The sequence below is a fragment of the Heterodontus francisci genome, chromosome 16, assembly GCF_036365525.1.
Source record: "Heterodontus francisci isolate sHetFra1 chromosome 16, sHetFra1.hap1, whole genome shotgun sequence".
NCBI lineage: Eukaryota > Metazoa > Chordata > Chondrichthyes > Heterodontiformes > Heterodontidae > Heterodontus > Heterodontus francisci.
Window position 1 is genome coordinate 52,276,270 of NC_090386.1, and position 14,211 is coordinate 52,290,480.

The 14,211-nt window shown below is 44.3% G+C and overlaps 1 protein-coding gene across 13 annotated transcripts in view; it reads left to right on the forward strand.

The window, feature by feature from the left end:
• The window catches only part of ripor3 (RIPOR family member 3), a 240,440-nt gene that overhangs the window by 138,752 nt on the left and 87,477 nt on the right, over positions 1-14,211 (forward strand). For 12 of the 13 annotated variants that reach the window (XM_068048189.1, XM_068048182.1, XM_068048180.1 and 9 more), the window contains 3 exons: positions 666-815; positions 10,106-10,169; positions 13,595-13,638. In XM_068048189.1, coding sequence (XP_067904290.1) covers positions 666-815; positions 10,106-10,169; positions 13,595-13,638 — 258 coding nt within the window. The remainder of the gene's footprint in view (positions 1-665; positions 816-10,105; positions 10,170-13,594; positions 13,639-14,211) is intronic. The other variant, XM_068048192.1, reaches the window with a different exon arrangement.

Genomic DNA, 14,211 nt, shown 5'->3' on the forward strand with positions numbered 1-14,211 from the left:
ACTCTCTACTTGCCTGGATGGGTGGAGCTCCAACACTCAAGAAGCTCGAAACCATCCAGAACAAAGCATCCCGCTTGATTGGAACTTCGACACAATCCAGGACAGAGCAGCCTGCTTGATCGGCACGCCATCCACCACCTTAAACATTCACTCCCTCCACCACCAGCACACAGTAGCAGCAGTGTGTACCACCTACAAGATGTACTGCAGCAACTCACCAAGTTTCCTTCGACAGCATCTTCCAAACCCACAACCTCTACTATTGCACCGCTCTTCACTGTCACTGGGTCAAAATCCTGGAACTCCCCCTTTAGCACCAATGTGAGTGTACCAACACCACAGGGCTGCAGCAGTTCAAGAAGGCAACTCACTACCACCATCTCAAGGGCAATTAGGGATGGGCAATTAGGGGTGGGCAATAAATGCTGGCCTTGTCAGTGACGCCCACATCTCATGAATGAATAACAAAAAAGGATGGGCTAAATGGCCTCCCTCTGTGCTGTATGATTCTATCAATCTATATTTTTACACTTTGTAAAATGGAGAAATGATTTAAGGTTTGTAAAAATGTCAAGTGCTTTGGAAGGACGTCTTTATAGAGTTTCACTTATAGGAACTGGTATTTGAATTCTTTAATATTACTGTTGTAATCAACTATCATCCAGATAGAAGAACTATATGAGTCCTACTTCATCCAATGGCGGCTACGCAATGGCGCAAGCAACATGAAGCAAGCTTACTCTGTGTCTCCTTCCACCAAAGGATCACGGGAAACACTGATAGAGATTAACAGGAACTACAGGGAATGTACAGAGGTATTCTATCTGTGTACTTTATACATTTTATTTTTGATTTTATTTGGCAGCTCTGAACCTGATTAAAAAAAGGCTCCAATTTATCTAATTATTTAACAAGTTATAACTATGTTAAATTTTGGACATATAAATTAATCTATTGTCCTCTTTTCAGCTTAAAGTCTTTTCTATCTCTGCTTATGGGAAATCTTAAAATAAGCTTCTTAGGTAAGCCGGAGAAAATGCTACAATACCTAAAGTGGTTCAATTGTTAGTTTATTATTTTAGGTACTAATGTCAAAATTCTGATGACTAGATTACTGACATCCTGGGACACTTCAGTGGTTTAACCCTAAGGTACCTAGTAATATAATTGATTAGCTCAAATATAAATGCTCTCCAAGCCATTGTTAGAAATGTAACAAATTTTACCTTTGTTTTTAAACAATGAAAGTTGCCTCTGAAGACAATGTCAATAATCATTGTCTCTTTACTTCACAACAAATGGGAGAGCTTTTAACCACTGTAAATAAAAACAATGTGTATGGGGCCAAGGAGGAGATCTTTAGAGAGGATTTTAAGGAAACCAATGAAGAACAGGGGAGGAATAACAGGGCAAAGTGGTTTTGGGAAAGAATACCAGAGAGCAGGAATGTTGACGCTGAAGGAACAGCCCCTGAGTGCAATGGAGGAAGAAGAAGAAGCTGGGTGGTAATCTGGAGTCAGAGGAACAGAAGCATAAGGCAGGGACATATGGCTGGTGAAGATTGCTGTTATATGATGGAGTGAGACCATGAACTGATTTGGAAATGAAGCTGAAGATGTTGAAACTGATAAGCTGAGGTACATGTAGCAGTGACATAGATAGGGGTGTTGAGAGTGGAGGACATTGTGCAACAGAAGACACAGGCTGCAGTGTTCTGAATTAATTGGAGTTTGTGGAGGAGGAGTGGAGAGAATTCAAGAAATTAATCCTACAGGATGATGAAGATATGGGGCAGGATTTTATCCTGCCCTTGGTGAAGGGAACTGAGGTGGAGGTGGGGGGGCAGGCAGACAAAATGGCAAGGGGTAGCATCAGGTGGTGTGCCCGACATTGACCTGGCCCCATGCCATTTTTCCAAGGTGGGAAGGCCAAGGATGGCCTTATTGGCCCTAGGCCAATAGAGGCCCTTCAGTGACCAATTAATGGCCACTTAAGGACAGCTTCCTGCCTCCATTCTGATTTTACTGAAGACAGAGGAGCCCTCCGCCACTTGGAGACACCTCCAGGTAAGACCTGGCAGCCTCCTAGTGGGCTCGGGGGAGGGCTGCCCTCAGTGGCGATGGTCACCCACGTGGATCTCTCCCCACCTTCTGGCCCGCCGCCGGAACCCCCATCACCAGTATAAAATCCCGACCATGGATTCAGGTTTCAGCAGCAGGAGATGGGGAAAGAGATATACTGCGAGGAGGCAAAGTTATTTGTCTTCATCTATAAATTCCTCAATGGCTTTGCCCACCCTACCTCAACCACCTTTAGTCTTATGACCTCTTCCAAAGTTGTTGTTACTTTCTCATTCACTCCCAGGGTTCACCCTGAATTTCAATAGCTTTGAGTTTGATTATAACCTTTCAGATGGAACTTTATCAAAAGCCTTTTGGAAGTCAAATCACACCATGTCATAAGGCATACAAAAATCCACTTAGGTTGTCACATCTTCAAAATAGAGCTTGGTCAGGTAAAATTGTCCCTTTCTGAAACCATGCTGACTGAGCTTAACCTGGGTTTTGTTATACAGATGACCTTCAAGTTTACTACTGATAATTGATTCCATTATTCTACATGGAATAGAAGAAAGACTAAGGTGTCTGTAGTTGCCTGTGTCTGTTTTGTCACCCTTTTTGTGAACTCAAAACATTCCAAATGGTAAAAAATTGGGTATTTACAAATTAATCATAATGACCTAAGTCAGGTGACCTGTGGTTCTGAATGTGGTGATAGTAGAGAAATAAAATCCATAAATATTTATTGGAATAATGTGAGTCGCTGAATATAAAATACTGGGTCTATTAATTGGGGTGCTATGGAAAGTATTTTTCACACTAAGTGCCAGCAAGGAATATTTACAATGGAAAAGATTAGGTGGTTTAAGGGAGTGGTGCTGGACCTTTGAAAGGAATTGTGTGCTTTGTTCTCCTTCTGTGCTGTAAATCTTACTATGTTTCTATGCTTCTAAGGTCTCTGAGTACACCGCTTGCCCCCAATCATGGGGGCTGTAGTTGCAGTTCCCCTTGGGCTGCAGCATAAGAGAGAGATGGAGCAGAGGCAGCAGAGAAGACAAGTTGCTCGCAGAAGGATGAGCAGGAGAGTTCTCAGCAGGACGCCTTACCCACCTAGGGCCTTCAAAGAACACTTCTCCTACCTGCAGTTCAACCAGGAGCAGCTGCACTTCACCGATGAGGTTGTCACAGACTGCCACCTCCTCGAACTGGATCAGCAGCCTCTGAGCAGGACATGATCTGTACTGCCAGTGGCCGTCAAGGTGACAGTGGTCCTCAATTTCTACACCAGCAGGTCCTTCCAGGCTGGAGCAGGTGATATCTCCAACATATCGCATTCACGGTCCATCACTGCATCTAGGAAGAAACAGAGGTCCTGTATGCCAGGCGAAGGGACTTCATTATTTTCTCTCTAAGCAGAGAGATCAGCAAGAGTGGGTGAACGTGCAGTTGGTGTGCCACCACACCTAGACCATCATTTTGGTGAATGCCCACTATCCTAGCAGCAGTCATGATGCTTTCATCCTGTGCCAGTCTGCAGTTCCAGCCACCTTCAAGCCACCATATTGAACCAGGGAGTGGCTGCTTGGTGATACGGCTATTCACTATACACGGGGCTAATGACTCCCCTCCACAACCAGACCACATGTGGCCAGCGCTCCAACAATGAGGGCCATGCTGCGATGTCCTGAAGCAATTGTTCCGCTACCTGGACCACACGGGGAAGCCCACCAGTGTTCGCCAGAGTATGTCTCCCAATTCGAGGTGATCTGCTGCATTACCACCTGGGCCACCAAGGTTTCAGTCATTGCCTAAGGAGGAGGAGGAGAAGGAGGAAAAGGAGGAGAAACAGGAGGGAGGAGACAGATAACACAACCGCGAACCAGATAAGATGGCTGTGAGAGTCGCATTAGACTCTGGTTCCCCTGAATAAATCTTCAGATCCCTGTTGCTCAACACTTTCCCACCCTTCCATCCCTCTTTTATGGACCATCAGAGCTTCCTGGTGGCCACTATTCTGAAATAAAAGAAAGCACAAAGCAACCGTTCCATACCAACTTTATCTAACAACACGTACAATACTTGCCTCGCCTAGTGTTACTACACAGTGCTGTCTAGTAGCTGCAGCATGCTGCTGCCTTTCACTAGAGTAGACTGCAGAAGGTCTTGTAGGACACCCTTGAACAACTCTAGGCCTGGGGCGACCAGTTTTGCACTGCATCACCTCCCCATGGGTGGCAGCAGTCTGGTCTGGCTGGCTGACAGGCAACAGGTGGGGCACTGGCAGAGTGGCAGTGGCGGGAGGATGACTGTTGTCATCCTGAAAAAGGACAGCAAGTTCATAAACCATGGAGCCACTACCACTACCCCAGGGTGGTTCCTCAGCAATCCTAGTAATCTGCTGCAGCACAGATTTCTAGACTGCTGTGAGACCCTGCAAGCCCCTTTGGTATCCACAGATATGATGGAAGTTGACTGAGCCCATATGGTACCAAGCTGGGCATGGATGGCAACAAGTATGGATCCCATGACTTCAGTGTGAGCTTCCACTGCAGCAATGAGATTTTGCCTTGCTTTTGCTGGCCATTTTTAATACTTACCGGCAGAGCACTTACCATGTGTGTCCAACCCGAGCACAACCCGACCCGATCCTGAAGGCCGGATCCGGAAAAGGGGCCCGACCAGATAGAAGCCTGCTACCCGACACGAACCCGATGGGACCCGACAACATGTGTTGGATTCGGGTCAGGTCAGGCCCATCTTCAGGCTCCGGCTTTTGCGCTCGGGTCGGGTCGGGCCGAGTCCAAGTCCAGTCGGGTCGGGTCGGGCCAGACACACTGGGTCAGTGCTGTGCCAGTAAGTATTAAAAATAAAAAACTTACCTGAGCTGGGAGTCCGGGATGAAACTGAGTATGTGCAGTGAGCGCGTGATGTTACTATGATGTCATCACACATGTGCGGCAGCGTAGTGGAGGGTCCGAGTCAGGAGGTAAGTGAACGGATGGCCAGGTTGGGCTCGGCTCGGTCTCAGCTCAGGTCGGGCTTGGGGCAAAAGCAGAGGGACTAAGACCGAGTCAGGCTCGGGTCGGGTCGGGCTTGAGGCAAAAGCGGAGGGACTCGGGCTGGGCCTGATTCGGGTCGGGTTCGTTTTCCCAACCTAAAGTAGGCCTCTACGACCTGACCCGAACCTAACACGTCGTCGGGTTCGGGTCGGGTAGCAGACCTTTACCGCTCGGCTCCTGACCTTATTACAGCCTTGGTCCAAACATGGACCAAAGAGCTGAATTTCAGAGATGAGGTGAGAGTGATTGCCCTTGATATCACAGCAGAATCTGAGCGAGTGCAGCATCAAGGAGCCCCAGTAAAATTGAAATCAGTGGGCATCAGGGGGAAAGCTCTTCACTGGCTGGAGTCATACCTAGCACAAAGGAAAATGGTTGTTGTTGTTGGAGGCCCAATCATCTCAGCTCCAGGACATCACTGCAGGAGTTCCTCAGGGCAGTGTCCCCAGCCCAATCATCTTCAGCTGCTTCTCAATGATCTTCCCTCCAACATAAGGTCAGAAGTGGGGATGTTCATTGATGAATGCACAGTATTCAATTCCATTTGCAGCTCCTCCGGTAATGGTAACAGTCTGTGCCTGCTTGCAGCAAGACATAGGATACATTCAGGCTTGGGCCGATAAATGGCAAGTAACATTCGCGCCACACAAGTGCCAGGCAATGACCATGACAAGATAGAATATAACCAAATCCTCTTGCTGTTCAGCAACATTACCATCACTGAATCACCTACCATCAACATCTTGAGGGTTACCATTGACCAGAAACTTAAATGGCCCAGCCGCAAGAGCAGGTCAGAGGCTGGGAATTCTGCAGCAATTATCTCACCTCCTGACTCTTCAAATCCTGTCCATCTACAAGGCATGTCAGGAGTGTGATGAAATACTCCCCACTTGCCTGGATGAGTGTAGCTCCAACAGCGTTCAAGCAGTTCAACACCATCCAGGCTAAAGCAGCCCGCTTGATTGACACGCCATCTACAAACTTAAGCATTCACTCCCTCCACCACAGGTGCACTGTGGCTGCAATATATACCATCTACAAGATGCACTGCAGCAACTCACCAAGGCTCCTTCGACAGCACCTTCCAAACCCACAATCTCTACCACCCAGAAGAACAAGGCAGCAGGCGCACGGGAACACTACCAACTGCAAGTTCCCCTCCAAATCACACAGCAGCTTGACTTGGAAATATATTGTCATTCCTTCACTATTGCTGGGCCAAAATCTTGTAACTTCCTCCGGAACAGCACTGTGAATGTACCTACACCACATAGACTCCAGCAGTTCAAGAAGGCGACTCAGCACCATCTTCTCAAGGGCAATTAGGGATTGGCAAAAAATGCTGGCTTTGCCAGCGATGCCCACATCCCATTAACAAATGGTACAAGGACTAGGGGACACAGATTGAACGTTCTGGGCAAAAGATGCGGGGAGAAGATGAGGAAATACTTTTTTACGCAGCGGGTGATATTGATCTGGAACTCACTGCCTACTAGAGTGGTGGAAGCAGAGATGATCAATGACTTCAAGAGGAAGTTGGATGGCCACCTGAGAGTAGTACTCTTGCAGGTCTATAGTGATCGAGCCGGGGAATGGGACTAACAGCATATCTCCGTGGAGAGCCAGCATGGACTCGATGGGCTGGATGGCCTTCTTCTGTACCATAAAAGACTCTATGACTCTATGAATGAATAAAACAAGGGCTCTATGGCAGGTCTGCTATTGCACCAAGCATTTCTGCATGCATGTCCATCCACCGTTTCCTGTTTTTGTGGTGTTGATCGAGTCTTTACCAAGGAAGAAGATGCTACCCAGCCATAGTAAAAGACGAGGTAATTAATACACTAGAAGGATTTAAAATTGATAAGCAGGAGGTATGAGATAGGCTGTCTATATTTAAAGTTGATAAAGCACCAGGGCCGGATGAGATGCATCCAAGGATACTGAGGGAAGCGAGAGTGGAAATTGTGAAGGCACTGGCCATAATTTTCCAGTCTCCCTTTGACTCAGGGATGGTGCCAGAGGACTGGAGAATTGCAAATGTTATACCCTTGTTCAAAAAGGGTGTAATGATAACCTCAGCAACTATAGGCCGGTCAGTTCACCTGTGGTGGTGGAAAAACATCTAGAAACAATCATTCAGGACAAAATGAATAGTCACACAGAAAATATGGGTTGATTAAGGAAAGCCAGCATGGATTGGTTAAGGGAAAATAGTGTTTAACTAACTTGCTGCAGTTTTTTGAAGAGGTAACAGAGAGTGTTGATGAGGGCAATGCTGTTGATATGGTGCACATGGACTTCCAAAAGGCATTTGATACAATGCCGCACTTCAGACTGTTTTTAGGGCTGGAGGAAGGTTTGTAGTCGTGTAAAGGGCACAATTTCAAAGTTTGCAGATGATATAAAACTTGGAAGCCTTGTGAACTGTGAGGAGGGTAGTGTCGAACTTCAAAAGGACATAGACAAGTTGGTGGAATGGGCAGATAAGTGACAGATGAAGTTCCATTCGGAGAAATGTGAAGTGATTCATTTAGGTAGGAAGAGGATGGAGAGATAATATAAAATAAAGGGTACAACTCTAAAGGGGGTTCAGGAGCAGAGGAACCTGGGTGTATATGTGCATGTCATTGCAGGATAGGTTGAGAGCGCAGCGAATAAAGCGTACAGTATCCGAGGCTTTATTAATAGGGGCATTGAGTTCAAAGAGCAAGGAGGTAATGTTGAACTTGTATAGGACACTAGTTCAGCCTCAGCTGGAGTATTGCGTCCAGTTCTGGTCGCCGCACTTTAGGAAAGGTGTGAAGGCATTGGAGAGAGTGCAGAAAGGATTCACGAGAATGGTTCCAAGGATGAGGAACTTCAGTTATGAAGATAGATTGGAGAAGTTGGGACTGTTTTCCTTGGAGAAGAGAAGAATGAGAGGAGATTTGATGGAGGTATTCAAAATCATGAAGGGTCTGGACAGAGTAGATAGAGAGAAATTGTTCCTACTTGTGAAAGTATTGAGAACAAGAGGGTGCACATTTAAAGTAATTGGTAAAAAAAGCAAAAGCAACATTAGGAAAAGCATTTTCAGGCAGTGAGTGGTTAAGGTCTGGAATGTGCTGTCTGAGAATGTGGTGGACGCAGGTTCAATCAAGGCATTCAAAAGGGAATTAGACTGTTATCTGAAAAGGAAAAATTTGCAGAGCTACGGAAGAAGACAGAGGAATGGCACTGGGTGAATTGCTCATTCGGGAAGCCGGTGCAGACACGATGGGCCGAATGGCCTCCTTCTGCACTGTAACAATTCTGTGATAGATAAATATTGGCCAGAGTACCAGGGATAACTCCCCTGCTCTTCTTTGAAATGGTGCTACAGAATCTCTTACATCCACCTGAAAGGGCAGATGGGGCCTTGGTTTAATGCAAAGGGTAACACCTTCAACAGTGCAGCAGTCCTCATTATTGCACTGGAGTATCAGCTTTGATTTTTGTGCTTAACTCCTAGAGTAGTACTTGAACCCACAACCTGATGGGTTAGAGGCAAGAGTGCTACCAACTGAGCCACAGTCAAATAGCTAGCAGTATGTGGAAGTTGTGAGATGTGGTTCTGAGGCTTGCAGCAGTGGTAAGTGTGTGAGGGTGAGGTTGCGCATATAAATGTTAGACATGAGTCCTGATTGCTAGAGATTGTTGATGGCTGAGTGATGGGAGTGTGGTGCATTGAGCAGTGTGTGATGTTAGTGGTGCATTTACTGGGATATAGCACTTGAAGATGCATGCACGGATCTTGAGCATTCAGATGAAGTTACAAAACTTCTCCGGCATTTTATCCAGGTCCTCTGGGCCCATCCTGGCATTGACCTCCATGGCTATCTGCTCCCACTGCCTTTGCCATATCTGTCTGAAGGGCTGCATGGCCACTCCTGCGCGTACATCTACACTCTCCTCCTTTCAATTTCCTGTTCTAAGGCCACCAGCACTGCATCCAAGAACCTAGGAGCCCTCTCGCAAGCCTGCTGTATCATGACTCAAGTTTCTTTCTGCTTCTAATATGTTTCCTAGCCAATTGAATAAGCTGCTGCAGCCAGAATGCACCTCCCCTTCAAGAGGTGCAGGTTGGCTTTAAGAAGTGCAAGCTAGCTTTAATTGATGCTAGCCTCACATGAACTTAGGCCCCTGCTGAGCAGTGTGTTTACTGCTGGGCTGCATACCACAGTCATGGAAATAAGCAGCCAGCATAAAGTTTGAATGCTATCTGCATTACTATCAACAGGCGCAGCTTAATTATGCCTTACGATCCCCGTGCCCGTTATTGGGCCTTATCGAATTTTTGTTCATTGAACTGAGCAGGAAGCATTTAAAAAGAGCCCAAATATACCCCAGGTATCCACCACAATGTGTTGTTTTCCTAAGGCCTGTTTACTATACCACATAGCCAATTAAATTCAGTTCCAACAATTAGCTTTTAATTTGTACTGTAATAATCTTTCCTGCTTAAAGAAATCTGCTGTATAGTAACTCACTTGACCAGAAGTGTTTTTATTTTAAAAGACACAGGATAGCCCACCAGAGACTACATTTTAGCTCTTCCACTGTAGGCCCCTGGATGAAATGTGCATTTCTACATAACTAATGGTAATTGTTTTGCCAAAACATAATGTTTTTAACATCTGTTCTGTTAAGGAATGCTATATTTAAGAGGTATAATTAATGTAATTACTATGAAAGAATAGGCCTAATGAATGGTGCTGCTACTGAAGTATTATTCTCAGAACACAGCACTGAATGGATTTGAAAAATATTGTTTGACCATTTTCCATTTCAGAGATACTTCTGTGAATCACAGAAAACAAGAAGTGCAAATTAACTGGCTGATCTATAAAAGTTATAATCCCGAGTTTGCGGTAGAGTTTGACATTGCAAATTCAGAACTGAAAGATTTCAATAGCAACATACTTCTAGCATCAAATCATTCCATTGTTTTTCTTCCTGCAGGATATGTGTGTGATAGAGAAAACATTAGAAATTCTCCTTGGGGAATTTCACATCCGAATGAAAGGTAAATTTTATTTGAATCAAACAAAATATTACTTGAATATTAATTAAAACTGGCCTTTTTTAAGATAATGGAACAAATTATGAACCTATTTATAAATATATTTTTTTATGGCCAGTGGGTGTTCTTTATGTGTTCCAAAGGCCTTCTTTATATGTCACCAGGAGAATAGATAAAAGCAGCATTTAGTAATTATCCCCCTTTTTGTTTGCTTTTTTTTGGAAGAACAACATTTTCTATGGCAGCAGTAATACTGAAAAATAGGGAAAAACCTTGTGTCATTGACTTTTTTTTTTACTTGTTTGTGGGATGGGAGTGTCGCTGGCTAGGCCAGCACTTATTGCCCATCCCTAATTGCCCTTGAACTGAGTGGCTTTCTTGGCATTTCAGAGGGCATTTAAGAGTCAACCACATTGCTGTGAGTCTGGAGTCACATGTAGGCCAGACCAGGTAAGGATGGCAGATTTCCTTCCCTAAAGGACATTAGTGAATCAGATGGGTTTTTACAACAATTGACAATGGTTTCATGGTCATCATTAGACTAGCTTTTTAATTCCAGATTTATTAATTGAATTCAAACTTCACCATCTGCCGTGGTGGGATTTGAACCCATGCCCCCAGAGCATTAAGCCTGGGCTTTGGATTACTAGTCCAGGGCTATTACCACTACCGCTACGCCACTGCCTCCCATTTCTTGGCTGACTGATGATGTGTATTGATCCTTAGCTACATCTCTAGTGTCAGAAATTGAAGATAAAGGAGAACAGAGACAGCGGGTCGAAAATCATAAATCCCCAGCTAGTACAAAATCGGGTAAAAACATTTGTCTGCATGCCTTTTGGAACCATCCAAAGAAAAAATTAAATTTTGCAGTAATGTGGTGAATGGTATTTCTATATGGTTTCCAGGGTCAGCTCAGGGCTTTTGGGTAAACCAACATCAATAATGAGGGTAGAATCCCTTCCCCCACTGAAAACCAGTTTCGGTCAGAGACAGAAAAGAAAACATAAAGTTAAAGTTTCAAAATGCCAAAAAGTGTTGGCCCAGAATTTGCTTGGGGTTTCCACTGGACTCCCATACTTTACCAGATTTTCTGACATGTCTTGTAAGGGGTAGACCCCAGCCGCACCCCTCTCTACAAGGCAAATGAAGTAAGTGAATGGCTCCATGAGCTGGGGTCAGGATCTCCCTGTACCAGGATAAACAGTCAAAACCAGGAGTTGGTCTGATCTGAGTATGCCAATTATAAGATATATTATAAATATAGACCTCCAGATAGGTGGAAGTGGGTGCTACTGGGGGAGGGATGGTCTAGGCCAGGAATCAACATTTTCACACCAAGGTGGGGGGTGGGGGGAGCTGGCACTCATAGATGTCTGAGGGGAGCATGGTACTGCCCCCTAAAGAGACCAAGCACCAGATATTCTGGCTACATGAGGCAACCAGGCACTAGTGATGTGATGTAGTGGCATGTAGCACCATCAAACCCTTGACAGGGGCAGTGTTGGTGAGCACAGGTGTGAGTGATCCTGGTCTAAGCATTGGGACCATGGCCCACACATTTAGAGGGTTACTATATCTCAACTTTGTCCCTACATGTCCCTCTCCAGAGTGTCAGTAGCCGTTACTTATTATTAGCCATCAATGTTCTGGGATATTTTAAACCATCATCTTCATCTATGATGGGATGGGAGTTTGATCCAGGTTGGTATATTTCTATCTGTGACTGCAAGTGATCCACACTAAATATCAGAAACAATTGGCTAAACAGAGTCAGGGAGGAATTTCCATCTGATCAAGTTCCACAGCTGTTCCCTTTGGTGGGATTTCAGGAGTGTATCATCACTCTAATTCCAATTTTCTTTTGCTGTCATTTGACTAAATGTTTGGGCTTTGTGTGCCCCATGATTGTGCACTTTATTCTGGTTAGGCTGCACAACGGAACAAACATATTTGATATAAACATATAAACCTACTTTTTGTTCTTCTAATTAGCTTTTTTTTTATTCTTTCATGGGACGTGGGTGTCACTGGCAAGCCAGCATTTGTTGCCTGTCTCTAATTACCCTTGAACTGAGTGGCTTGCTAAGCCATTTCTGAGGGCAGTTAAAAGTCAACCACATTGTTGTACTTAAAGCATAATATTAGGTCTCTGTTCACAGGTACTGAAACCCCTCTGAACACAAATGCATTTCCAATAGGAAATGTGAAAAAGTCAGCAAATTATACATTGCAATGGGCAGATTTCAGGCTTTTTTAAATGTAAAACCTAGCAGCAACCAAAACTTAAATACATGGTTTTAAAATCTCTTTTAAAGAAACACAAGAACATTCTGTTCCATATAAAATAAACAGAATATTATGAAATGCATACACTGTTTAGTATTTTAGAATATTCACTGAAGTTCTGGTTACTACACATATTGGCCCAACTTTAACATTGTGTAAGTGAATGGATTTTGAGAGTTAAAATCTCACCCAAACAGTCTACCTTTAATCCCCAGATACTGCACAATTTAATAAACAAATAGTATGGCTTTTCCAGAACTACATTTCAAACTTGCTGTCTCTTCCTCCCTTTTCTGCCAGTTTTATCCCTCCGCCCTCCCCCCTTCCCCCGCCCCCCCCCCCAACTCCACCTCTCCAAAAGTTGAGGTATGGATCTACAGGCATTAGGTATTGCCCCAACACCTCACCTAATTGTCCGTTCCTCATATATCACCCTAAACAGTGTTGGCAAACCAATCAATTGTGGGGGGCATCACAACCAAGCCAATCTTGTTTGCACTTGACTTTCCAACATAGGACACTTTCAGCAGTCTCGCTGGATACCAATTGGGAGTAAGAATACTGTCCAATTTCCCCTTAACCCATGGGTATTGAGGCCAGGTTTAGTAGCCCAATTTACAACTCTGGCTAAGATATGTTAACTCAGCTGTGGTATCTTTTTCTTTCATAAAGTGCATATTATTGTTTGGTGGGAAGGGTGATGAAACAGTTTTTAAATTATTGAATTTCTTTTTTTAAATGCTAATGGTAACTTTATTAGTGTCAGCTTTGGCTCTGAAATGGCACTCTTGTCCCCAAATCAGAAGGTCATGGGTACTGTCTTTTGAATGAGACTATGACAAGGCCCTGTCTGACCTCTCAAGGAGATGCAAAACATCCCATTCGAACAAGTGCAGGGGAGTTCTTCTGGAGTCTTGGTCAATATTTAACCCTCAACCAATATCAATAAAACTGTTTATCTGATCATGCACCTCATTACTGTTTATGGGACCTTGCCATGCGATAGAAATGCAAGTCTGTCTTTCTTTTGTTAACTGTGGTAGTAAATTGTGATACACACGTTGGCAAATCCAGCACAAGTTTGATTGGAACTGCCTTTTACTCTGAGTACTAATTGCTTTTCCACTGTGAATTTCTAGGTTTGATTGGTTTTGCTCGTTTATGCCCAGGAGATCATTATGAGGTGAGTTTTTATTCCATCAGACATCCATTTTTTTATGATTTATCCTTTCCCAGAATTTGGGGGTGTTTGTGCACAAATCTTTGAAGGCAGCAGGACAGGTTAACAAAGTAGTTAATAAATCATATGAGATCCAAAAGCCAGGAAGTTATGCTAAACCTATATAAAGCACTAGTTCGTCCCCAGCTGGAGTAATGTGTCCAATTCTAGGCACCACACTTTAGGAGGGACATGAAGGCTTTGGGAAGGATATGGAAGATATTTACCAGAATGGTTCCAGGGATGAGAGATTGCAGCTGTGTGAATAGACTGGAAAAGCTGGGGTTGTTTTCCTTAGATGTTTTCCTGAAATGTAAAGAGCACGCATTTAAGGTGATTGGCAAAATAATCAGAGGCAGTGAAAACAATTTCATTAACAGCTTTCAAAAGAGAATTGGATAAATACTTGAAGGAGAAAAAATTGCAGGGATATGGGGCAGGAGCCGGAGAGTGAGATTAACTGGATTGCTCTTTGAAAGAGCTGGTGCAAACTTGATGGGGAAGTTTTAACTTACTTACCCACCAGGAGCAGGAGCA